At 43.6% G+C, this 27,418-nt stretch overlaps 1 protein-coding gene across 8 annotated transcripts in view; it reads left to right on the top strand.

Annotated features, from left to right (window-relative positions):
• celf2 (cugbp, Elav-like family member 2) overlaps nucleotides 1–27,418 on the top strand; it is a 205,354-nt gene that overhangs the window by 43,088 nt on the left and 134,848 nt on the right. Inside the window, exon 1 of one of the 8 annotated variants that reach the window (XM_053861710.1) lies at nucleotides 25,255–25,981. The exons of 5 other annotated variants lie outside the window; for them this stretch is intronic. In XM_053861710.1, coding sequence (XP_053717685.1) covers nucleotides 25,905–25,981 — 77 coding nt within the window. In that variant the 5' untranslated portion in view covers nucleotides 25,255–25,904. Of the gene's footprint in view, nucleotides 1–25,254; nucleotides 25,982–27,418 lie in introns of those variants that run through there. 2 more of the 8 variants (XM_053861715.1, XM_053861713.1) reach the window with 2 other exon arrangements.

Below are 27,418 nucleotides of genomic sequence, written 5' to 3'. Positions count from 1 at the left end.
TAATCTGAGAGAGTGTCTTCGATGATCCCCAAAAAAGTGAAAGTGAAAGTGAAAGCAAAAGTAATAAGTGAACATGGCCCCTCTTTCCCTGGAAAGAAATCACAGTGAATGAGGGAACATTAGAGTCCATTGACAACCAATGTCTTGTCCTTGATATCAAGTCATTTTTGGTGTTTATATTTCATTTTTTTTATTAATGTTGAGTCGATACTGCCTGTTTGCGTCTTCATAATTTTAAGTCATGCAAAGACGCAGCATATTACCGGATAGTTGCAGCAGGAAACCAGGTGGTGATCAAAGAGGTGTTAATGAGGCAGTAAAATCAGTCAATTCAGGCGAACCGTCCGTTTTTTTGGCCTGTAGTGAGGGGCCCATCTGTTAGGTGAACTGTGTGACATCACAACTGTGGGAGATGAGGGTCTGGTGTCCACCATTTCTGCCCTTGTCTTTTTGGCAATAAGCCCCAGGTTGTTTGGGCATTGCTGGGTCAACAGATGGTCAGCCTCTGACCTATATGCCGGCATAACAGCGGTCCACTCTCCAACTGACCAAGGCTCGGTGTGCTGCTTTCTGACCAACAGAAGGAAACTGAAACTGAAGAAGTGCCAACTGATGTGGTTGATCATCAGTAAATGGTAACTTCAACAACAGTCACAAGCCGAATCAACAGCGTCACCTTAGACTCAGTCACACCTGGCTGTTGAAAGCACTTTTTTTTGTGTAAATAATATGAAAGAATTAAAAAAGAATCAGTTATGCTACAAACAAGACTTCAATAATCAGATTAATGTCACCATCTAAGAGACAAGATACAGAGTAGTATCAGTGAGGGATTGTCGATGCTTAGCAAGATTAGCTTTTAGGGAGGCGAGAAATGAACTGAGGCTAATGGCTTCTTGGGAAATACCATTTAAGAACCTGCAGTGCTCTTTGGAATATGCCCACTAATGTAAAGTATATTAGATTTTAATAGTGAGCACGGTGGTCGTATCATTGAGTCGAAGCCCCAACGTATTCGCTAGTGTTTAACTTTCAGCTTGTTTTTTTTTCTTTTTTATTAAAAATGAATGAACCCTTCTAAAGTTGAATGTGGAATAGAGAATAATGTGGACGTAAAAACCGCCAGTATGAGAGCTCAGACGTTCACATCTGCTTGCAGACCACTAGGTGTCTCTGTGAGTGGTGGTTTAACGCTCGAACCCAAATGTGCTGCCCTGGAGAGGTCAATCGAGAAGAAAAAGACAGAAAACACAAATGTGGCTGTGAAAAATTAAGCCTCCCACTTTTTTGTTTTTCCTTCTGATTGAAGAAAATAGGCGACGCTGTGACTGTCACATGAGCCCACTCATCCGCATGCAAACGAATGCTGTGTGTTTCACACTAATCCACCACACAGCTGCAATACTCCAAAGTGTGTGTTTACTTCATCCACCACCAAATCCACAATCACACAAAGAAGAACTAGGCACATAATTTGATCCTGTGTGCTCTCGTCTTCTAATGAAGCTCTCTGGCGGTTTGACTGACACCCGGCTTGTTATTTAAGTCTGTTGTGGGCCAAGAGATGGAAGACAAACTGGGGAAAAAATAAAGAAGAGAAGGCGGCAGGAGAGGTAAGGAAGAAAAGTGGCAAGAAATGAGAATGGGGGATAAACAAGGGGAGGAGCGGAAATGAAAACAAGCACGTGAGATGGAGACATTCGGCGAAAATATGGACGACTCCGTGAAGAGAAGGAACCAATTTGGAGGAGGAAGATTTGATGCCAGAAAGCAAGCGATAAAGAGTGTGAAGGGATCATGTGTATATCAGCGAGTGTGTCTGTGTAATTGCGGGTCTTTGTGGTGATAATGTGCTTTGAAGGCGGCCGCCTAATAATTGGTGCTGCTTTTCAGCGTCATTACGAGGTTCAAACCTACCATTGGCTCTGACGTGACCTCCTGCCGCAAGGGGGGCGCGAGGAGAGAGACACACACCACTGGGCGTAAACAAGTGTTGATTAGCGTATGAATAGCATCAGCTCATGGAGGGAACATACACTTAAAGGCTCCCTTTTTTTTTTTTGCTCGGGTGCAGGTGTGTCGGGGTAATGCTCAGATGCACACACACACACACACACTTCCTGTTTACCACGTGAGACACACATCAACTGCAGAGACTGTAATTACAGACATCCACACAATGTGGTGGTCCCGCTACGCTGCGTCCGTTATTGCCTCCCCGGTTGCCACATGACAACTGCGGTCCCTCGCCACAGCAACTGCTCGGTACGGCGTTTCCTTCCACACCTCCCCTCGCCAAGTATTCCCACATCTGAATATTTATCAGGTTGAATCAGGCCGCAGACTGGCGTGTCCCCCCACCCCCCCCGCCTTCGCAGTGACAGTTATCAGTGTTAAAGGATTCTACCTGAGCTTTAATTTATCCCCGAGTGGGGGAAATGTCCAGCCGGTCCCGCAGTCTGGAGGAGTCCTGGAATGCTCTCAGTCAGCAATACAGGGGGAAATGTGTAGTCATCTCTGTGTATGAATAGAAGCTTCCGTCTCGTGTGGAACGACTGCCAGTGAAGTGACTTCTGCTTTTTAATGATTCTCGCTGATTTGTATACTGCAGTAAAAGAGACGAGATTCAATGTTTAGTTCTATAGTGGCTGATGCATTTTTTTATGGTCATCCAACTTTGTATTTCAAAACTGAAGCTGAAACGGATTCCACATTTCTAAAATGTTTGGATTTTAAAAAAGGGAAACATGTCCCTGTCGCAGATCATTTTATGAACCGACTGGCTTCAGGCTCGTGAGACCTCCAGGACTCGCCATGAATGTGAGACTCTTCGCAGGTGTCACCCCGACTGTATGTTCATTTGGAATGAATTATGATGAACTGCTAAGGACTCTAAGGCACCGCGGGGGCTTCGGTTGGAGGGTTGTTTGCTCAGAGCTGGACAGACTTTTTGGGATTCTTTCTCTCCCTTCACTTCTCCTCCATCTGTCATCCGTCTCTGAGGAGTGTTTTCTTTCTCTCTGAACGACACAAGGGTTCAATCATGGAGCAAAGCAAACTACACACACACACACACGCACAGTAACACACATGTATGCTGAACAGAGACAGGTGAACATACAGTGACTCGGGAGAAGCTTACTTCGGCGTGTGATTTAAACCGCTGACCTGGAACACATTGGGTACTGAGAGAGTAAAACTATTACCCACAGCCATACGCACTAGCTCACAGATACGCATTCGTGAACCCACATAATGGCATCACTGCTTCTATGTACATTCAGCCAATCATAGTAATTATGGTGCAAATCCTGGGTATGTTTGCTCCACCACCAACATTACACTAAAGCATGTGGACTGCTGTCAAGACAGAGGACAACCTACCAGTCTTTTTTTCGAGATTTTTCAAGAAGACTTAAGACTGTCCTGCATGGAAATGATGACAGTGAAGAAAAATACTGAAAGTGACGTTAAGTATCTCACTGTTTTTTTGTTTTTTTTTGTTACTGATGACAAAAGAAGCAAAGACTCTTATGTGGTAAACAAAGTTTCATGTTCTCAGAGATAGTTAACACTGACATGGAAACTAGACCCGCCAAGGTTACTTGCTGTCATGAAAGTATTCACTCTTGATCTTAGAGGTGATGAGTCTCTGTTGCTGGAGGTGGTCTGCAGCTGTCAGAATTTTGACGGGTCGGTCAAAATCTTCTCTGATCTTCATCACTTCCTCCACACAGTCTTGTTTAGTTCCTATGGCCCTTTTTTCTCACGCAGGACTCCACAGCTTCCGTGACTCATCATTTCAAAGAAGAGTGTGCGGGTGACCTTCAGTGGTAAAAGTCTGCCACTGTTGAAGGACTTCCCTCAGTCAGACTTGGACTCAAGCGTCTTTCAGGATTCCATCATTTCAATCACTTGTTGTGTTGACGGTGACTGGATGTCCCCCATCTCTTTGGTCCATCTTATAGGTTTTACAACTATTGAGTATGAGCAGGATTCTGTGCACAGATTGGTAAAACAGGATACCTAAGAGAAACCTAGGTAGAAACGCTTCTGCCTCAAACATTGCTATTGTTTTTCTACCTCGTCCTGGCGCTCTAAATACCATACACATTCATGGCAGGTAAATCTCTGTCAGATTTGATCTTATGTAACAATTATTTAGGTCGACTTCTTTTTGGTGCCGTACCGTACTCCTCTGCTTCAGCTGCTTGTTGGTTTAGTATGCATGTGGCGGGAGTGGTCCTGGTACATTTGCAGACATTAGCGCAGGAAGATTAATTTGTCCCCTTCCATTAGGTGAGAAAGCAGATGGAATTTTTAAAAAAGAGACGCGTACAGGAAAAGCCAAGCTCTTCAAAATGGCAGTATGTATAATTACGCCATTCTCGCGTGCATGTATGTGAACGCTCCCTGGCAAGGTCGAGGGGGCACACGCAACAGTGGCAAGATTTGTTTTCCGAGTCTCATTTTGACCTTCTTTGGTCTGCAGAAAATGAAACGAGAGGGAAGAATGTCAAAAAAAAAAAAAATGAATAAATAAAGCTTGTAAAGGCTAGATATTGGTTATTGTGTTTAGAGTTGCTGTCTTCCTGCCGCTTCCTCCTCCCTTTGTGATGGTTTCAACTCCATTAGAATTATAATGAACATAGGCGAGTGGTGCTGAAATATTTTTGGCTCCTTGAAAATAAATGAATACACAAGCAAATCCATTCAAATCTGGCCATTATGCGGCGTTTCTAGGTCGTGTAAAACGTGCATAATGAGCCGCGCCATAGGCTCGTCGCACTGTATGTAGCGGTGGGCTGTAATAGGCTAAATTAGTGGATCATTTGTCATCATTCTCTGCAATGCTACGTGTCGTAAAATCAATTTCACATCCACATCGACTCCGACAGGCTGGTGATGTTGGTGTATTGATGGACTGAAAGACACATTACAGCGGCAATGTTAACAGTAGAGCAGAATCACTCTGAAATCTGTGTGTGTGTGTGTGTGTGTGTGTGTGTGTGTGTGTGTGTGTGTGTGTGCGGTTGTCGTTTTCTGTCGGTGCGATGATGTTGCGGTGTAGTGAGACTCGCTAATTGGCTCACCTGTCTCTCAGCCATCTGGAGCCTCTCAAAAAACAGAGAGAACGAGAAAAAAAAAAAACAAACATACAGGAAAAAAAAAAAAAAAAGCGTCACACTGAGTTTCCCCCACCGTCGCCCAGACACAGGCGCAGAGCTACACACCCAGACATGAATGGGGGATCTAATGCTGGAACAGACAAATATGGAAATGTGTAAATGAGCAAATGTAAATGAGGCAAACGGCAAATTGAGAGATATTTTCTCCACATCACGCTGGGATTTTTTTTATGTTTTGCTTGGAGAAGTGATTTAGAACAAGTGTTATTCTTCGTTCGAAGTGCTCATCACACCCACAGCTCTAAATTTATGTGATAATAATTAATCCAGACAATAACCAGAGTTGGAGCCTCTTCAGCTGTGGATAATGGTGACGAGGACAGCGGAATCACTAACGCTGTTTTAGCAATAAGACGCCTGCAGATCACACTTTTAACTTGCCCCTCCCACTCCTGAGGGTGTCAGCTGCAGTGGGGAAAAAACAGCATCCTGGAGCTCATTTGTTCATGAGTCTGTGTGCTAATGGTGAAGGTCTGGATGAATCTGCTGCCACTGTGGCAGTACTGAGGTGATGCTTGAGTATGCTGTATCCTCTTATACTTTTACGATTAATACTGCATACAGCTATTACGCTGTGCTCACCTTCTAAGGCCATTGAAGTTTCATACATTTTATGAAAGCGGTTTTATTCAATTGTGATATCATAGATTTAAACAGGACAATTTTGTCAATCTCAGGTGCTGTTTTGATTGTATCAGCATATTCACACCTAGGAAGAATCATGGAATATTCAGAAGTTTCCCAATCCGCCTCATTTGGGTCCTCCCAACTTGAAAGAGCAGCAGTTTTATTCTGAGGCTTTCACCCTCACGCTTCAAGAAATCCCTGCATAGATGACACATTTTGTCCGTCTAGTTCCATGATCTTGGTCTTTCTGTTCTTCTCATAAACTTTAATAATACATATTGCCTTCCCGGGGGTGCATTGGTCACAATCTGGGCAGAATACAGGAGCGTGTTCCTTTTTTTTTCACATCCTCCATTTCTCATGGAACTGTGAGTAGAGATATCCGAGGTTGTTGTCCGACCAGGAAATTAAACTGGTTTTGTAAATAAGCAGTGGGAAAGATTTTTTTTTTTTTTTTGTCATAAAACATGAAAGTTTTCTTTGCCAGGTCCTTCATTTGAAGTTTAGTTTAATAATATAAAGTCACATTAAATTAATTAATTTTAAATGTCTTTTTTTTTTTTTATTAAAAAAAATCTGTTACAGCAGACACTTCCCACATTTGGACACATGGTACCTACACCTGCACCCTGGCAGCTTACATGGGCAGTTCCATTACAGCGCTTCCCCATGTCCTCACAGATATGAGCGGTGTGCTTTTGTATCCAAGAATGCAAGGCAATAGTATATATATATACATATATATATATATATATATATATATATATATATATATATATATATATATATATATACACACAGTGGTACCTCGGTTCTCGACCACAATCCGTTCCAGACGGCTGCTTGAGAAGCGAATTGTTTGAAATCTGAATCAATTTTTCCCATTACAATGAATGGAAAAAGAAATAATGCGTTCCAAGCCTTAAAATAGTCTTTTGTAGGAGTGAATGTAGAGTGTCTGCTGCAGGTGCACTGTTCCTCTATGTGTGTGGCCGCTGCATGTGGGAGGGGTTGCCGAGTGAGTGACGTCTCTCCAGAAGTGAAGAGGTGCCCGGTGCGTGTCCAGCTCTGAATGTGCGCTTCTGTGCAGTTTGGCTGTGACAAAGTCATAAACCAAGTCACGCTCTGTCCCAGACTCGCCTCATCCCTGTCCCAGCTCCAGCCCACAACAGGACATCAAACCCTGGACTGTGAGCTCCAGCCTCGGAGGTGTGGAGAGCGAGCACCTCCCCTGTGACACTCTACCACGGTCCAGTGTGGAGACAGGAAAGGTTTTACACCTCAATATGAAGAAAAAACAGTCAGTACATGTAGCTAATGGGACACGTCTGCACACAGAGGCTGCGTTATACACAATAGCAAAGAGCGTCGTGGGTCAGGTTTTTCAAGCTTTTTTCGGGGGCGTTCGAGTTCTGGATTTGTTCGAAGTCTGAGACGTTCGAAAACTGAGGTACCACTGTATATGTATATATATATAAAAAACATTCTGTCAGTCTTTCAGTTCTCAACAAAAGATGTGTATTTACTAACATTGGGCCCTCTTAGTTCCACCACAATACATTTACTTTTTGAAAGTGCCGTACCCTTTTGTACAAGTCTTTTGTAAGAGTTTACAGCCCTGAAGTGAAATGAGAAGTCGTGGAACTCTAAACAGAAAAGCAACATCAAGCCACCCTGCCTCTTCAGAAGGATCCACAGTTTTAGACTTCAGACGTCATTTGATCCTCAGTGGTAAAGACGATTTAATGTGACTTAGACTGTGAAATAATGGTTGAATTGGCAAATCCCAAGGGTTCAAATGGGTGAAAATAAAACACTTTGCTTGTTACAATCCACCCGGGGAGAACAGGAGTACACCTAGAATGTTTTGTCTGGGAGGAGGGCTGCTGGATGAATGTCATCCTATTTTCCCATCTTAATAGCCCGTGATCGTGCAGCCGCTCTCTCAGCTAAGCCTCTTCCTGTGAATGACCTCCAGGGAAGATTGTGTTGCCGCCGTTGGAGTACAGAGGAGTTGATTACGAGGCATTGCATGGGCTTTGTTCTAAGCATATGCCCGTCCTTGGCTTTGGAGAGAGAGAAAAGATATAGACGTAGTAAAAGATGAAGAAGAGGAGTCTTATCTCTCCCGTGGGGGCTTCAATCCTTTCATTCCAGATTGTCTTGGTGACCTTCTGGCCCCGCCCTAGTTCATCTCGACCCTTGGCTGCAGCTCTTGTTTACTGTCCCATAATGACATTGTCAATGGCAACAATACGTCCGCTTATCGTGAGGTGTCGGTGGCCACAATGGATGAATAGATGCGTAATGGAAAGGCAAAATCGTTCTGTTGTCATCTGAAAGTCTTCGGCAGCTCCATCATCCTCGGCCGTGTGTGTTGGCGGAAGATAAGATTAATTCTTCATATCGCACGCTGATTGCAGAATCTTGTATCTAATGCAATTTTTATTTTACTCTCACCCTCCTCTCTGGTGTCCCCCCTTTTCTTTCAAACTGCGGAGTCAAGTCTTTTTTTTTTCCTCTCTATTTTCTCTTTAGGGGAAAAAATTTTAATAATTTATCTGTGTTTTGGTGCATTTTTTTCCCCCACTCCTGTGCTTAAAGAGAGAGTGGAAAGATGTGGAATAGGGACAGACAGTAGGAATAGCAGATGAGTGTTCCTTTTTTTTTCAATGGGAGGAACGTGAGTGGCATGTTAAGGAGACTAAGAGAAGGGAGTGAAAGATGGCAGGGGAGAATGAACCCTCACTCCACTCTCAGCTGGAGCTGGGCCTAAGAGGAGCCGGTGGGCTTCGCTGATCCCTTTTTTATTAACCAAGCTCAGCACATTGCATGCTCTCAGACACAACAGGGATGCTGTTAACCAACTGACTGCCTTGTATACAGATCTTGACTGGGTGAAGCCGACCCCAACCAGCGGTCCATTAAAACAGCGCAGTGCTCAGTTCAGACCCAGTCCAGTGCCCTTCCACCTGGCAAGTCAAGCTCTGAAGTCCTCTGATCACATCTGGGTCTCTGGCCCGGTGTTTGCCACAAAAAGCATCCTGAGTCCTCGCTGAGCCCTGCATGTTGCCATGACAACTCCCTTACATCACTCAGTGCCCCCCATGCAGCCAATGGGCATTGACCTTTCGCTGTCAGAGTGTGTTAGGGAGCTCGGGAGGGAGAGAGAAAGGGAAGCAGGGCGCTCGCTGGAAACAACAAATAGGTCATTAAATTGTAAATACAATTTAACAAAGACAGAGGTTGCAGGGTTCGAGCTGAGGCCCTCAAGTTACTGTCTGTGGCAGACTGTTTTTTCAGGGGTTTTTTTTTATTCTGAGTGACAGAGTCAAGATGCTCCACAACAGAACATGTGATATCAGCAGGAAGGTGAAGGCTAATGAAACAGAGGGGAAGACAGACGTCTTGGCCCTTTTAGATTTTGAGGTTACTATTTTTTTTGGTTTGTACCCAAACACATTCAAAAATGTGGACTACTTTGTAGACTGCTGGACCTGTATTTCTCAGTTTACACTTTCTTATTTCCCTCACTCAAGATTTCGGTGTTCTGAAAAATCAATCATATGACAAAGATCACTTTGAGAGCAAGTGAGGGGCAACCTGCCACCTTGTAGATGGCGTATGTGGTTGGTCATTGGACCACTCCACTGAAAGACAGTCCAAGGTCGTAACACCGGCAGTTAGCCCTAATCTTGGAGACATGTTGAACGTGTGGATTCACTATGCAGAAGCAGGAAACGTGTTGAAAGCAGAAGTGGGAGCTGCACGTCTTGTCAGCAGTTTCTGTTGATCAGATTACATCTCACTCGAACTGCCAGAGTTGGGAAATCAGTCATGTTGGTGAGACGTTGGAACTGGAGGCAACTGCGATGGCAGCTTACCACTAAAGAGCCGTTCTTAACGTGAAACTGACCACAGCGACAAGTTGTTAAGGCAGCACAGTTAGCTGGATTTTGTTTCTGAAACAGCACGATTTAGGAGCTTAGCGCTGAAACCCATGGATGTGCTAATGTTCAAATGTATCCCCATTCACATATAAACACGATTTTGAGAACACACTGGCTCATCTACTGTGGAAGTGATGCTTCTATAAAGTGGTCACTTCGCTCAGTCAGTTCCATGCTGCATCATAAACAGAATTAAAAGCGTACGCAGCGCATCATCCCTTCCTGCCAGCATGTGTTTCATTTCCAGAAATCCATGAGTCCATTTGATGAGAGCGCTGGTGGCGTCCGCGGCTCATCCCGCGCTCGAAGTCACCATTTCTTTGTTGACGTGCTTGCGGCGTGTCAATATTTGTCACTGTTGCGCGCCCTGCCATCAGTTTTGGCTGAGTCAAAGTGCATGAGAGGACGCTCCCATTTAAATGGTAAACAATGGGGATGGAAATGGGTAATTAAGTTTGAAGTTAGGCAACGTGTCTGCTGGATTTTAATGGCCAGCGGATTTGCCGGATCATTTTAATTGTGGTTGTGTTTTGTGGAAATGCAGGTGGTTTGTGCAGACAGACGATTTTCTCGCCATGCCAAACATTCTAATGAAGCTCACATTCATTCCATAATTTTCACTATTCCCCACCTGCCAGCCACACACACACACGCACGCACAAGTACACACGCTCGGATTGAAGCCACATACATACACACAATATGCTTTAATGAAGCTGTTCTCTTTTTTGTTGCTGGCTCAGTGGAACATGCATAAATCATAATAAACAGAGAGATGAATTTTTAATCAGTAGTTCACTGCCTGTGTCTTCAGCCACAGCTTCCTATTGCAAGCATTTTCTGTGATGTGCCAGGTATATAGAATAGGATCTGGCAGTGCCTCCTTTGGGAAGGCCATGCTTGTCTGGGCTCAAACGCCGGACCCGACTGGCTGTGGAGAGATGGGGCCAGACTGGTCGAAATGGATTGGAGGACAACATTGCAGCAGAGTACGTGAATAATTTCCTGCTCTGATTTGAAATTTGTTTTTCTTTTTCAAATGTATTTTGCGGGAGCCTGCTCTGGCATTATAAAAGTCATACTTTAAATGTGAAAGAGACTATTAAAACTCCTTTTTCTCTGTTATTTATCTGTCAGAAATGTTGAAAGCATTATATTTATTTGAGTTTGAAAGCTTGCTATATACACTAAAGGTCTAAACCAGATTAAAAAGAACATTAAACCAGACTAAAACAGATTAAAAAGAACATTATAATAGTCTTAATTCTAATATTTTTATTTTATTTTATTTTTTTAGTGTGACAACATGAAGACAATGTGCGTTTAATGTGGGAAAAAATATGTATATATACTATTTTATTTATTTTTTAGAGATATTTTGGCATTTATTTTTATTTTATTTTTTTAAGACGCGTGTATAATAGAGTGGCTGGCTGCATCTTTCTGCTCCATTTGTCTACAAGTCTAATGGATAGCTGGAGTCCTGTGGATGAGACGGCTTGTTAGGGTGGCATGGCTTTTTAATATCATGTTGCCGTACAGCCAACTATGCCGCAAATAAAAGGTCAATCAAATTACAACATGTCGTTTCCATCTGATTTCATCCGATTACAGACACAAATTAGTTCATTTGTGCAGTCATCCTCATCACTAGATCGAGATGCAAAACAGCACTTTAAAAAAGGATAAATTGGTTCGATGAAAACAAACTGAAAAACAATAACGGCTATGTGTATTTTTCCGTTATTATATCCAGGCCGTTGGTTTAGACAAGTATGTTTTTGGCAGATGTTCATTGTTAGAAGGGACATCTGTTCCACTTCGCATTATTTCACTTCGGTGCTTTGTTTCTCTCAAAGTTGTGATTTATATATACATAACATTTAGCTGATGCAAATTATGTTTCAGTATGTTTCCTATCTTTATTTCTGTCATAGAGCCAAGGGCCAATGGATGTATAAACACAATTTCTGTCAAACGGTTGTGTGCCACAACTTCAGAGAGTGGAGACCAGAAGAGGTTCTAGTTGGAGCTGAGTCAAATCTATATTCTTGACTGTAACTTATGAACGCTCCGAATCCTTTAAGCTCTGATCGCGTTTTCAGAAAGTGCTTGCTGTTGTAATTCAAATTCTGTTTTGATATGTTTAGAATTCTAGGAATGAAGATTTGTGAAATTCCCGAGCGCATGATTTCAGAAAGGTCGAGCTCAATATGAACATTCTTATTCCCAATAGGCTTTATGGACTATGCTTTATGGAGTCACCCACATGTGGCAGAAACCTGGTGAACGTCCAGCAGTTCAGAAGAAGTTAGCAATCATGTGCATGATTTATTTAACTCATTAAATCTGCAAGTGTATGATTCAAAGCCGGGTTCTCTTCTCCGATTATGACGCTACAGCATGTGAGAAACTCAGGAAATGTGGGAAGTGAGTTTGGTTGACATGCAGCCAAAGCAGACTGGGCCAGACCAAGCAGGAAGTTCAGAACTGCACTGGCTGTTTCATGGCTGAGATATAAAGCTCAAATAGGCCCACAACATAACAACATGAGCTGAGCTGTCACAGGGGATTACTTCTGCTAGGCAAGCCAGCAGGGTCTCCGCTGCTCGGCTGCTCGAGCAGAGAGGATGCTGGGAGAGCGAGGGGCTTGTAAGTGAAGGGAAACTGAATCAAACAAGGAGTGGAAAAGTAGAAGGACAAAGGCCTGTATCCTGATCAACTCATGACCTATAGACGCGTGCTTTTTTGGCACTGTTTGCGACACAGAATTCCTGTGTTTATGAATGAAACAAAGTGTTGGTGACTGGGGAGGATTCCATGTCTACCGTTAACAGGTTTACTGTTTCCGCCTCCTCCCTGAGCATGGTGACTGTGTTGTTGCACTGTAGTGGGGGCGGGATCACCCCTCCTGCTTTGCAGCAAGTGTTTGCACTGCCAAGCGTTGCATACATGTCTGGTACTTCCCTTTTTCAAACTTTTTTTTTTCCGCTCCGTCTTCCTCTTTAGTCAACGGTCCCCCTGCTGTGTTGGCATCATGTCTGGATCCAGCTGTTTCCATTTCGAAACCACATCACCACTTCCCGTTCCACTCTCCTTCGCTGTCAGTCACCTTTGACATCGGAGACAAGCGCCGCAAATATGACTGTTGAACTAGCATGCAGTGTTTATAACTCTGTAAATTTCCATCTTGTGTTTCATTCCTCCCACACATGCATGAATATGTATTGTTCTCAGTCTTTTTTTTTTCGTCTCTGCTGAAGAGATCCGAAGATTTGCTTCTCCACTTTAGATGACTGTGAGAGTGTCGTCGAGAGACGTTTATATTTACAGCAATTTTGACCCCCCATGTTTCTGTGGCATCATGGGGTGTCCGTGACAAGAATTCCTTTCCACTTGAGTTTGACACTCCTGGTATCATGAAACACCAATGACGTTAACAGAGAGCCTTAATTCGACTCTGAGTTGATACAAAGATCACCAGTACAATAAATAACAATAACTGTGTGTATTGTTACTTAGCTTCGCTCTTACTTCAAAATTTACCACGACACTGGTGTATCTTCCTTTCTGACTATATTCCTTATTGTTGAAATAAAGAAAAAAAAAACACCTTCAGATTGTCGCCAGTCATCTCATATGGAGGACCTTGTCTCAAGTTGGAATCAAGAGTGATGAAGCTCTAGAGGCTTCATGAAACAGTGTCCTAATTTTCAGCGCTCAGCAGGTGGTGCTGTTTGTTTAAAAATGATGTGATGCTTCATTGACATAGTTGTTCAAAATCTAAGATGACTCATAAGGCAGTGCCCACTGGGCGTCTCTGAAAATACAATGACACTTCATCAACCCATCTCTTGTTTTAATTTCACTGTAGTATCTAAAGACTGTTTTCCTGGAGTTGTTCCTCTCACATTCATAGTTCTAGGGTCATAGAAATCCATCCAGCTCCTTCAGTTACATCACCTTGGATGGAGCAGAAAAAAATAAAAAATCTGCATCTTTATAGCATAGATTCAATATCTTTTTATAACATCCAGATACTCTTGTGATTTTCAAACGTGACATGATGCTGAACTGTTTCAATATTTCTGACAAACCTGAAGACTCTAGCTTACTGCTGCTTATTTAACAACAAATTGAGCGGTAAAAAGCAAAGACTTTTTAGTCAGTATAAAATATGTCAAAGTGCTATTATTGGCTTTGCTGGTCTTTAAGGGAAGAAAGTTCTGTACGGAGGCGTCCACTCAAGCAGAACGGGATTTGACATTTTCCGAATACAGCTAACTGAGCCTGAATTGGTGTTATTTATTTTTGGGTTTCACATTTTCTTCCAACAATGTCCCGCACAGAGGATGAGCGTCCTTCTTTGTTCTCCATGTTTTGGATTTTTGGAGTGAGAAGAGGTTAATAATGAGGTGTGACAGGAGGAGAGAGTGAGACAATGCGATGATGGCTCGAAAACAAACAATAAAAACACCTGTCTGCCCTCAATTTTTCTCTGGCTACATATTTCCCTCCCCAAATGTTACATCAATACCCCACCGTTACCAATTGCTCGTATGAAAAGATTGAGACGGAGGAGCACCTGATGCAGGAAAACGATCATGCCTTGCTTGTCTTGTTTTGCAACATATTCCATCAATGCTCCCAGGTAGTGATATATTGCACTATAATTTACCGACTGAATCGACAAACGCTTCATTGAGTGACAAATGAATCTGCTTTGGAGGCATGTGTTTCATTTGCAATTTCCTGATGAGAAATATGCCTTTGAACGCTTCCTGCGTGGGGAGGTGGCTCACAGCGGGAATCGTTGATGGATATTTCTCACTGGTTTAGCGGTAATAGTGACTGACTTTGGATTGCGTGTGAGGACAAACATGTAGCGCAATACAAAACCATGCTGTCTATCAAGATGGAGCGTGAATAACATCTGCAGCAGAAGTGTCCTGCGTTCTGCATGTAGAACCGTCTTCCATTAGTCACAATACACCCGAATGCATAACCAGGGTCCTTACCTCCACCGAGCAGGTCATTTCACATGATATGATCGAATCAATGAAACAGCTTTCATAGGAATCAAAGCGAGGCAGCTGTGCCGAAAGCACTGCGACACAACCCCACGTGATGTTGCTCACGTTCTGTAGTTGTTAAGGCTCCACCAATGTCACCTAGCAACCTTATAACAAACATCAAACAATGAATCCGTTCTATTAGTCTGTTCTTTCAGTCGCTTTTCCTAAAATTTTCATTTTTTTGACTGACAGTAAAACAGCCTGTTAAGCATAAGAACATTTCAGATCCATTAGATGTGATACCGTGTTGTGAATATTTAGTGTTATTAGAAAAAGTGTTTAGAGCTAGTGCCTCAAAGTGGGTACTAGGTTCAAATCCATCTCGGGGGTCCTTCCTGCACAGAATTTCAATGCCCTCTCAAGGCAGGAATGTATGATTGAATGTGTTTTTCTGTCTGAAATATATCCAAATATAATTTAACTATGCGCCATGGGACTTTGTACCCCTGAGCGTTCCATAAAAAATTCAAAATACATGGCGATTTGGCTGTCCTGTTCACGCCAATCCTCAATTGCTTTTTTATAATAAATAAAAAAAAATGAAACTAATCATTGTTGGATTATTGGTGGAAGTTGAGATGAGGCTCTGTTCATGGAGCTCTTCAGTGAGTGTTTGTATTTTGACTGGTGTCAGGTGGCGTCACTCCCTCAGCGCTGACTCTGCCACTGTATTTTGAGTCCCCCTCACATTTTGACGGCGAGAGTGCCGCGGAGCTCTTTTAAAGTAAAGTTTCACTCAGAGTCCAGTGTGCAGAACCAAAAGATCCGTCACTGTCTGGCGACTGACAGAGTGTGCCGCATGTGTGGATGTACTGAGAGAAGTGGCTGAGATAATCAGCACATTTTCTGTGTCTCTGATATCAGCCTTCTTTTGCCTCGCCACGCCTCATCCCCATCCTCCGCTGGCAGTTAAACCAAGCGTCTCTTCCCACTTACCCGGCATCTAATGGTGTGGAGGATATTAGCCGACTATTACGGATATAGCTCAGATGTACACCCATTTTCCCTGATGGGTCACAGCAGTGAGTGTTGAAAGGGCCTTCACTCCTCCCACCTTTCTTCGAAGCGCCAGCCAAACCTGGACTAAAAGGAACACGGCGCTACAATGTTTTAATCTGCCAGGCACCTTTTCAATCAAAGAGTGTCAGGCAAGGCCGCTCTCTACACGACTCTAATACAATGCATGGACACACACGTACAGGAAGTGAGGGGTCAAGTGAAAGAGAGGGGGTGAAGCTGGAAAATACGTACGGAATCACCACGAGCTGAGATCGATACTCGCAATCATACAGGTGACAATGGGTGCCAGCGATTCACACCGCGGCGTCATCACCAGTCGCACAATTAAAGTTAAAGGGGTGCATGAAGACAGATGGGGAAACTCACCTGAGCCAGAGGGGAGAGAACTGAGCGCTGGAGCTTGCAGGTACATGGAATGTGTGAATATGTGCGTGAAATGAATTGAAATGGGTGTGAAAGTGCATCTATTTGCAGGCGGAAGTGTATACACCCATTGTGTTTATGAAGGTGTGCGTGTTTGTGTGCATATTTTAAAGTGGTCTCCCTCTTTTTGTGAAGCCTATGCAGGTGTTGTATTTCTCCAGTGCTGTGTGTGTGTGTTGGTTGTTATCAGAATGACACCATCCTCCTGCTCTCTCTCCTGCAACCCCAGAGGATCAGTGGAGCTGCACCAGTTTCAAATGAAAATAAATGAGAGGCAGTGACCGCTACTGCCTGGGTCCCACTTTAATGAGGAAAAGGAGCAGAGAGAAAGAGGGGAGGGAGGAGTAAGGGGATAGAGGGAGTGGAGGACAGAGGATGGGACGAGGCAAGGGGGAGAAATTGGAAAGCAAAGAAGAGATTGGCCCGAGTTGGCAACAGAGGGAAAGACGAATGGAGAATAGAGGTGGGGTGGGGGGGGTTTGATGAATGGAGGGTCTTTCTCTGGCACTGATGCGACGGCCAATTACAGTTGGAGCGCACTCCAATGCACCGCAGGTGGAGCGGACAGTGTTTTGAGTGGCCAGAGAATATCCCTCCATCCTCCATTTGGACTGAGAGGAGAAATCACTACTCTGTGTGAAACTTAAAGGAGCTGGAGGGTTCACTGCATTTCAATAGAAATCCATTCAGCGTGCCACAGTGCTGGAGACCCGGACTCCCAAAATTAACTTTCCCGTTGGACTTAACACTCAAATGGTCAATTGAATGTCACGTTGCAATTACACTTTCACCTCTGAGCTTTGAATACAGGGGTCTTTTTGCATGTATGCTCGCTTTTTCAGGGGCAAAAGCAGAACCGTGTCCCCATAAATGAGTGTGCCGCCGAATGAGCCTGAAGAATCTCCAAACTGCTTGCATCTGAATCTGGTGTAAATATAGAAACATTATCACAATCCAGTTGTGATCATAGCTCAACTAAAGGAAGGGATGCTTCAATAACTCATGGAAATGTCATCATTCCTCGTCCAAAATGTACGTATCTTGATCTTACCTCAGCATACCGAACTTGCCTTGATCGTCAAATGTATAGTTCCCAGACTAATATTCTAAATGGTATCTTCATGATCATGTATTCATTTGCTTATTCTTTAACTAGCTTGAACCACAGTTCCAAAACTAGCCATCTTAAATAGCAAATACATTGCTGCTTTGGCATGCAGCTAAAAGTCTTATTCGATGATCCATGTAATACGTGAACCTTGCACCTGTCAATTTTTCAAACTAAAAATTAAAATATGAGTCATTGAATTCTGAAGCAAGACTAAAAGCAATCAAAGGATGTGTCATTCGAGGACTAGCTTCATGGAATATAAACAACCCAGCCATCACTTTATATAATCTAATACTTGACTACTTTATTTGACAAGAGGTCACCAACTGTGTCTGCGTGAAAAAGCGGGTCAAAGTCACAAGGTTGTCAGTCAGCAGCATCAATATGTCTGGTCTTCAGAGCAGCTGAGCGTTGTCCACTTTAGTTTTGCAATGAGCATTAAAAGGAACAGACAGCAGCTCGATGTAGCTGGGAGGCCTCTTCGGGGACGTGCGTGTGACTCTGTGCGTGGGAGGGTGGAGATGGAAGCGAGGGGGTTGACAAGACATCTACACTTAAAGTCATGTTGAGACCACCAGTACAGACATTAGCATGTAGGGGTCAGTGAATGGGTCAGGAGGCATTTGCTTGACAGGGTTTGACTTATTCGCAAGGTCCTCTACCAAGCAACATGTGTTTATGTGCCTCTTGTTGCTTTTGGTGATGATCAGTCCCTTATCTTGGTTACAAACTTGCCTCTTATGACACTCTTTATTTTCATCTCTGACCAGCTACAGCACAGAACTTGAAACAATAAACAGCATCATAAGGAGACAATACATTATACCGATAATAGATGTCATTACTGGGAAGTGAATAATGGCTACCTCGTGAAATGTGTACACAAAGCCCGCGCAGATCAGCTATTCCCTTTTATTGATGTCGACTGCCTCGCTTTATTTGTCTGAAGGCAGGCTGCACAGTTACTGGACTCCAGAAGGCAGAAGCGACTACAGCGCATAATCGTCTAAGGTGCTACTGTATGTAGATCAAGTGACGCAATGAAAGTGGAATACACCGCACAAAAGCAGCGCCACCCGATGGCTGACTACGGTGTCACTCTGCGACGCAACAGTGCACTTGGGATTGATAATGTGTTGCAACAGATGAGAGCCTGAGGTTAGAATATTTCCACATCACCTGTGGCTGAGTCACGAAGTAGGTAGGCGAGAACCTTGATTTGTGTTTGCCCGTTTAAAATTACAAATCTAACCGTGTTCCACGCTCAGTGCCACAGTTGGAGTCAGCATCTATGTCATGACTCTGTCCTGACTGAAGTCCAGTGTAGCCTCCTAACCACCTGAGAGGGCAGGGAATTGCCATGGAAAAGAAGCTCCATAATACATATGGGAATGAGATTCGAAGACAGAGCAGCGAGTGACGATGTGGTGCATTACTCCATCGCAATCTGACGTTCACTCTGACAGAATAAGAAAGTAGAAGAGAGACTAGCTTGGATCACCTCAATCATCCTTTCATTTAGGAAGTGATTCATCTACAAACACTCATGTATAGCTTGGCGTATAAGATCAAAACATGTTTTCGGGGAGTATTTGAGCGGGCGGGATGAATGGTAGCAGTCAGGGTCTGTCTGGTTTGGAGCTCCTCACATGTCCACTTAGACTCAAACACAGCTGCTTGCTTTACTGAATAATTCATAAGCCCCTCATTAAATATTCACGTGTGAAAAGCCGGCACCATCAACTACCCAGAATGCTCTCCTCTGGGTGCAAGCAGGAAGCATCCAAAGGCCGAAATGATAGTTTATGTTGTCAACATAGAGGCTGCTTTCGGATTTCTTTTTAATTTGCATTGCAATAACAACTATTTTTGTCCTCTTCTTCCTCTCCTAGCCTCTTCGCTAAGTGATCGATTTGTATTGTTCGAGCAGCTGAGGCCCCCTGCCCGAGGTGGTAAAGATGAAAGTGCCGGGAAGATAGAAATAACCAGAGCGAGGGAATGGCTGAGACAGACAAAAGTCTGCGAGTAAGCCAGGGCAGAGGCAGACCTTGCCAAGAGCTGGATCTGGACAAACACGAGGCCTCGGGTGAAGTGATGGCAGGATAAGAGAGGTGATGGGTGGGGATGGAACAGAACAACAACAGGGGAAATAGTACTACAACAAAGGACGTGTAATGCTGGCCGGATCACACCGCTGGCTCTGAGCGAAACATCTTAAAGGTCTAGGATGAATAATTTTGAGAATGCGAAACTGTTCTTTTGTCGATAGTCACGCAGATTCCCTGACTTGCAGATGGGTCCGCAGGAATTCATTTAACACATGCTATTAACTGAAACGTCGATTTACTCATCAGATATGACTCATTGATCGCCACCTCATCACATGTGCAACTGTAGTACATCAATGAAATAAACAATGTCTTGAGACAGCCAGCTCTTGAAAATGTCCTTCCACTCTGTGCTCAGTGTTGAAATGAGTACATCATCAGAAAACCTAGTCTCCTTCCTTTTTTTTTTTGATAAAGCAGGATCTGAGGAAAAGATTCAAGTCTGGAACATCTCCCACACTGTTCAGTCAGATCCAAGTTCTAAGTTGCTTATGAGACATAAATATGGGAAATCAAGATGTTAAAAGTATTAATGGATGAAACTGAAATGTACTAACTGTACATTTAAAAATAAACAATTCTTCATGTGTAGCTTGCAAGCTTGAACAAAAACTTTGAAGAAAAACACGCATGCATTCTCTATATTGCATATTAATAAAGGTAATATGTTGCTTGTGTTGAATAGGACAACTTTCAAAATAGTTTAGGCCCACCATCAGCTCAATACTCTATGCCACATCAAAAGACATTGTTTGTTTTGTTTTGCGGTCATAATGTCATGAGTCAGTCATTATTACTCTCTGAAGTAGACACTGATTATCACAAGATCCAAGGTTCACCACGAGAAAAACTGTTTCAAGGACAACTCTCAGTCTTTTGTTTATGGAGTCGCTCTGGAGTTTTACAAATTTACAATAACTGCCAGCTTTCCAATAAATACTTTATACAATAAATAGTCTTATTACCTGCAAGAGGAAAATGTGAATTCTGGAGTCCTTTTTTTTATTCTTAAGTTATTGAGAAAAAAGTAAAGTTACTCTCTTGTCAACTGACGGGGCACTTCAGGACATGTGCCACCTGCACCGCAGCACTCACAAGCCGGCACCATGGCTCCTTCCACTCCCCAGAGTTGCAGTTAGATAGCTCCTTCCACCTGCAGCATCAGACATGTCAACATAGTGTCTGAAAACCCCCCATCAACCAGAGTATTGATTCATTTTATAAGGACATTTTTGATTGTTGATGGGCTGTTAAATAACACCCTAAAAGACTTTGTATTTAGTTTGATATTTTATTTAACTTTGGCATCAAAGTTAAAAATCTAACGCAGGATGTTAACCGGAAACCCTTCGTGACCCTTATGCTCTGACCTCTATGGCGCATTCAAATGAGCTTTGGACAAACACACATTTTTTTTGTCACAACATACACATTAAGGTTGATTTTTTCAGTGAGCAACCAACCCATAAATCACAACAATAATATATATATTTTAAGCTTCTGGCTTCAGCAACTGCCCACCAAAATGTCTGTACACATGACTGTGTTGATGGGGTTATTGTTTTTCTGTTTTATATAGTTGTGATTGGCTTTATGTCTATACTTGTGATTCTCTTAATCCAGACACAATAAATACAACACAACTTCTAGTATGAGTGTAGTGTTCTGCAATATTCTTTAAAGTTGATATTAAGCAGTGTTTGTGTTTCCAAATTTTTAATGAGTCTCAGATTCAAGGTCTCATTTTATTGTCTTGTTCAACAACAAGGACTGAACACTTCGGTGGCTCCTTTGTGCCTACGGTTTCATGACAGTGTGCAGCTGTCGCACGACAAACCTGCAGTTTTACTTCTGGACATCTCTGGGAACATGAACATGTTCTAGACGAAACAACTATTTCTGCCCTCTGGAGTACTTACCCGAATACTAACCTGTAGCTAGCATCTGAACACGTTTGTGGTCTGTGCTGTGACATACAGGACAACTGTTCAATCCTTCCTTCAATCCATGATTTTTTTGTAACGCCCAAGTTTGCATTATTACCTACTCAAAACCATTGCAAAAACGGATTCTAAAATCATCACTGTAAGCAGCGCATTTGAAAATAAGGACATAAATGGCATGTGTAATGATTTAACATGGAAACCTAAACATACAAAACATGTTTCATGTAAGCTTGAATCGTAGTGACTTCATAACTTTAATTCTATTCAGTAGCAAAATAGCAAATACATAGAGCTGTTCACACTATGATGAGCTCTAAAACCAGAGTACGCACTCTCTAGACAAAAACACCATATATTTCACGACATATGAAACAACTGCTACACCGATGGCAGATTAAAAACTGGCAAGATTTTGCTCCGTAACCCATTCGTTTCACATGGCTACATTGGAAATTGAATATGATGATGTTTTATTAATGGCGGAATGTTTTGTGTTTGGCGAACAGGAGGGAAAGGATTTGCTCAGCGTTGAAGGCAAATGAGAAGATTTGATTGCATGATTGTTTACCAGTCAGTCGTACCTGAGAACAAAAGCGAAGCCCTGTGCATTTTCACAGCGGCTGACACGCCTGCACATGGTGAGACAGGTGCTAGTGAGCCGTAGGCAAACACGCTGGTTTAATGGCTCGCTACACAGATTATCATTACTAATGTTTCTCCGTAATAATCATCCCCAGACGTCTCTGAGGGCAACGTGGATAAAGTTTGGATTCTGGGTGGTATTTTGCATGATCAAACCGCAAAGCAGCGAATGTGTTACATATTTGATTTTTACTCTGAGTAGCTTAGATTTGCATTATGGCTCTTGAGCTGTTTAGCTTGAATTTTAATAGGTTCCACTGCAAAACAACCAGAACAGCTCATAGCAAAATACGACATCAGCTCATCGCCTTGTCCGCCTTTTATCTGAAGTCACGTTGAGGAATCTGAGCACATAAGCCTACAGTAGTCTTCCACCCGCTTTCAGACCATCTAAAGGAACTCTGTCCAGCAGGAGGTGGGTCTTCTCCCGGGTCACCTCTGAGGGCTACCTCACCGGGGAGGTGTTCAGAAGGCAATAGGACAAGGTACTTGTGTCGACTCAGCTGTCTGATGCAAACATGTCAAGATCGGCCAGCTTTATTGGGTGGAAGGCTGGGGTCACCCTCAAAAGGTCATTTAGCAAAAATAGATAACCGACCACTCTTTTAATTAATGCACAACCCCCTGGGAAATTTCACATTTATAAATAAATATACGTTATTTTTTCCCATTGAAATGTCTTTGCTCACAACAAAGTGTTTATATCGCACTTTCAATTTACCATTAGTTTCAAACATTTGGTGAGTTCAGTCCTAGCAGGGGATATTTGCTGAAATAATGCTCAGATATAAGGGCGTTTGAGCTGACTAATTCGTGTTTTGGCACATTTTTTAAGATCTCATCATCATGCTTTAATCAGCATCTCTGTTTATGTCTCATGCAGTTTCCCACAAAATAGTTTTACCATCCTGTTTTCAGCGTCGTGCCGAGAGCTGCCCTGTAATTCCGGCATGCTTTCCGTTTGACATGCGCGTACTTGCAACAGTACATCTATTATTTGTAATGTTGCTTTTTGTAAACCTCCCAACATTTCCACTCATGTTGTGTCTGCCCCAGCTGTGTGCCGTTTCCTTCACAGACCAAGGGACTACACACAAAACAGCTCAGAGCTATATTCTGGTGCAATACATGAAACGATGAGATTTATGTGCTGAATTGAATCTGTAAAATAAAAAATGAAGTAAGTTTTCAGCTGGACTGTTTTTCCAGTGAAAGTTGACATTTGGTCACGCATTGTGATCCCGATATTGTTTCTGGAAAGCTGTTGAGTCTGTTTTTTTTTTCCTTATGTTTGCAGGCACCACAAAGAAAATCCAATTTATTTACGCTGTTCTGGCAAATGCAGAAATCGGTGAGACAGATGTCTCCGGGGGAAATGATAGCATCTAAAACACTATCTGCATGCTGAGGTCCCACCGGAGAATGATGGAAATTTGAGCTGAATAGAATCTTTGATCGGGCAATAGTAGAAAAGAGTGACACCTGACATTCAGGACAAAAGGAATCATGGCGATTTTCCAAATGCTGGAGAGTGATGTCTGTTGATAAAAGTGTCAGATTTGGGTTGTGGTGAGCGTCGTGTCAGCGCCGAAAATAAAAACCTGCTGTGGGAACAGAACCGATTACAATGCAGCGATGGGTTATATAATGTCCCGTACAGTCCTTGTTTCCCCTGTGATGGGTCAAGTGCGGTGAAACATGCAGCGCCGTCACCACTCTGGGGATGCAGTGAGCCCTGAGGCACCGATGTCGGCTCAGCCTTTCCCATCCATACTTTTGACCCCGGTCCTTGCAAGTAAACAAGCTGACCCCCCGAGCAGAGCCGCGGGCCAAGTCCCACCCACGGCCGTACACTTACCCTGCTGTACGTGTGCACTTTTTTTTTTTCCTCCTATTGACCCAGATACTCATATTCTTCCCCCGGAGAGCTGCCTCACTCAGTCTAAGAGAGGCTCATTATTTTACTGGAGCGCCTCCCTTCGTTTCTCCAATGGAGGAGGAAGGAGGAAGTGGGGCAACCTGGTGCACAGGGGTGCATTCAATCCCACTTTGGCTCCAGGGGAGGCATACTGGATCCACACAATTAACGCAGCGTAAAATAGTGTCAGCAAATTTGCAGCAAATTATGGTTTGGTTCATTATTAGCAGGATATCCCCATGTGTAATTGCACCTCTCGAAAATTTGGCCAACTTATTTGATAGTAAATTATCTAACAGGAAGGCTTTCATTACGGCACCCCATTGAAGTGAATGTTTTATTGACTGCTCGCGACAAGTCCAGTCCAGTCGGATGCTTCGTTTTTTTATTCATTATTTCAAATACTGTTATCAACCATGTGAGAACCCTTTGAGTTTGTGGGTCTAAAATTACCCTTTGTCTGCAGGCCATAGTTTAGATTGGGGCTTTCTGGCCACAGGATTTTATCCTAAACTGCAGGCACCCAGCTTGAGTCATTGATGGACTACTCCTGTTAGCAGCCTATAACAATCCAGGGATGCTAGTGGATCTATTGTACTTGATTCATTTGATGGTGGTGGTTTGCGCTGGAGCCACGCAGCAAGATAGGCTTTGTTTCCCATGCTTGCTCAGCACCCAAAACACTGAACATGCAATCACCCATCCATGTTCTATGGCAGTAGGCTGTGACGCAGGGCGCCAGCTGGTCAATCCGGTGCAATCGAGGCCAAGTGTCTAGCTCAGGGTCACGTCGTCAAAAACTCATCCAGAGGCGGCACAGAACGTATACAGCGACCACTCTACCATCTGAGCTGTGCTGCCTCCTGGCTCTGGGTAAGTCATGATCATTTCAGTGCAAAATGTACTTGTACTGCTGAAATTGCAGAGAAATGCTTTTAAAATATTCACTCGTAGTTTTATTTTAATAACAAAAAACAGTAAGGTGTGACATCACCATCAGGCAACCAGACAGGCACATTTTGCAATGCAAGCACAGTCTGTAATATCAGTGGCAACTGTTTGAAATCACATGGATAAAACTGCGTCCTGTGGGCCTTTTGAAACCTGCAGGATGCAGTTCTGTGGCCCACCACTGGGTGCCAAATTTCAGGGTGCATGCAAAACCACAAGAGCCTCTCATGGTCTTTCCTCAGGTTAGAAGCAAGTCAGAAAACTATAATCTAAGACAGCTTGGGAAGCTGCACTCATGTACAGTGTTATTTAATATTGTGGGTTATTATTGTTGTACTTGCGGATTGGTTTCAAGTGGTTCACTCGCAAAGTTGCTACCACTCTTTTTTACCAACCACAATGTGATGGGAAATACGCAGAAGAAATAGAATGAATGAAACGTGGACAGAGGAAAGCGCAGTTATGAAGATGGTCAGAATCACTTTTAGGGAAATCGCCCTTCAAAGAAAAGGAAAGTACCACGAGTCGAGAAGCCGAACGATGTCACGATGGCCAAAGAAAGACTTCGGCTGAGTGAGGAGAGCCAAGAGTGGAGGATCAGCTGCTGCAGCCACGCCTCCTCCTCCTCCTCCTCTGCTCAGGCACCTGGCTCCGTCCTCTCCCAGTCAGCCAGTTGTGCTGTAACGGGGCGGAATCCAGACAGCGCCGGCACAAAAAACCCGCTGCTCGAGACGAAATCCAGGCGAATGGAGGAGCGGAAGAGGAGAATGTGACAACTGCTTGATGCGGACAGAGAGCGTGCGTGGCTACACTGCCTTTGGGGAGGCCTCGTCTCTGTGCACCTGTCCCTCTCCGTCTCCTCCTTTATCTCTCCCTCACACACTCTCTCCCACACACACGCGTCGCCGAGCGCTCACACACAGACGCGGCTCAAGCGGGGGAACATGACTTCATCCTACAATCTGGATTTTCTGCCTGATATGATGGTGGAGAGCCGACTGCTTGTTCCCGGAGACAGAATGTGAGTTGTTGATCTTCTTTTGTGCTTTGGAAAGCTGCTGTCCGAGCAACAAACGCTGCCCCGCGTCGGGGAGGTGTTGCCGTGTTTAGTTGATGTTTCTTCTTGTTGGAAATGTTGAGATCCGTCGATACATGAGTGGCGAGCTGGCAGCCAGTGCCCGCAGGCTGTTATCAGCCATGGACAGGCTTGTGATGAATGAACGCCATCATGCTGCTTTAATGCCTTCATCGCGAATAAACCGCACATTTGCTGGCTTCGTATTCCACATGGCGTTAAATGCTCCTTTTAGCCGCTCCGAATCAAAGAAGTTGGCTCGCGGCAGACGCCCATTATTATTCCTCCGGACAAGAAAGCCGGCGCTGGACCGGAGGACACAACGGAACTCACGCGCTGATGTGTTCCGTGGCTTTTTACGCGTGACACTTTGGGTACTTTTGCGCCATGAATGTATCATAAAGAACACACAATGAGGCTTAAGAAACGCGTAGGAATGCGCGATGAGCTGCTATCCCATGTGTTCCAATTGGATTTGCTGTAATTCAGTTACATACTCCAGGAATTTCTGGGACAAAGGGAGGTTTTCATCCCGACATCATCATGGTCATGCGGTTTTCCTCCTCCTCTCCAGTGCCTGTCCCACTTATGTCCCCTCAGCTCACAGTGCCTGGTTGTTGATGGATCAACTTCTCTTTTCCCTTCTCTTTCCACTGGAGAAAACACTCACTGAGCCTTCGCTTTTATCTCCAGTGTGGATGTAAGGTGCACTTAACTTCTTGTGACTCATGGTGGTGAAGGATAAAGCCCATGTGAGTGTACTTCTCGGTGGTAGAAGGTGGTGCCAAAATTCCGGACATTTGTTTGGCTGCTGCTCCAGTTATCGCAGTGATCTTAAGTGGAGCAGAAGCCTTGAACATTCTCCTCCAGAACACAGCTTTTGCTGAGTGTAGAAGGTGGTAATCTTCAATGCTGATTGACAGTACGCGCTGCATGGACGAAAAGACGTCATCGGCGGTGGTCCAGTAGTGTCACACATTTGAGCAAATCTCTGAGCACCGTCTGTGTGACTTTACCTTGAGATTTTAATCATTGGTTTGATGAAGACACGTTTTTGCGTTCACTGATGTGCCATGGACAGACACCACTTGACATGACCTCGTAGGAATGACTGTCATGAGACATAACACTTGAGGTGGTGTCACGCAAGACTCACAGGCTTTTCCCCTCATTCTCACGGTGAGCGAAAGGTAGTAACTTATATGAAATCAAGGTACTGCATTGTCAAAGAGAGATATGATTAGAGCAATATTTCCTTTGTTGTGATGTGTTAGTTGTAATGTTAAGATATATTTTGTGCACATATGCTTTCTCCTTCTTTGCCTGTAACACAGTGAATGTTATAGACCTTCAAAAACAAAACACATACCATATGAGACAATC

This window comes from Synchiropus splendidus, chromosome 4 (genome assembly GCF_027744825.2).
Source record: "Synchiropus splendidus isolate RoL2022-P1 chromosome 4, RoL_Sspl_1.0, whole genome shotgun sequence".
In the NCBI taxonomy this organism is placed as follows: domain Eukaryota; kingdom Metazoa; phylum Chordata; class Actinopteri; order Syngnathiformes; family Callionymidae; genus Synchiropus; species Synchiropus splendidus.
This window is presented reverse-complemented; position numbering and strand designations above follow the sequence as displayed.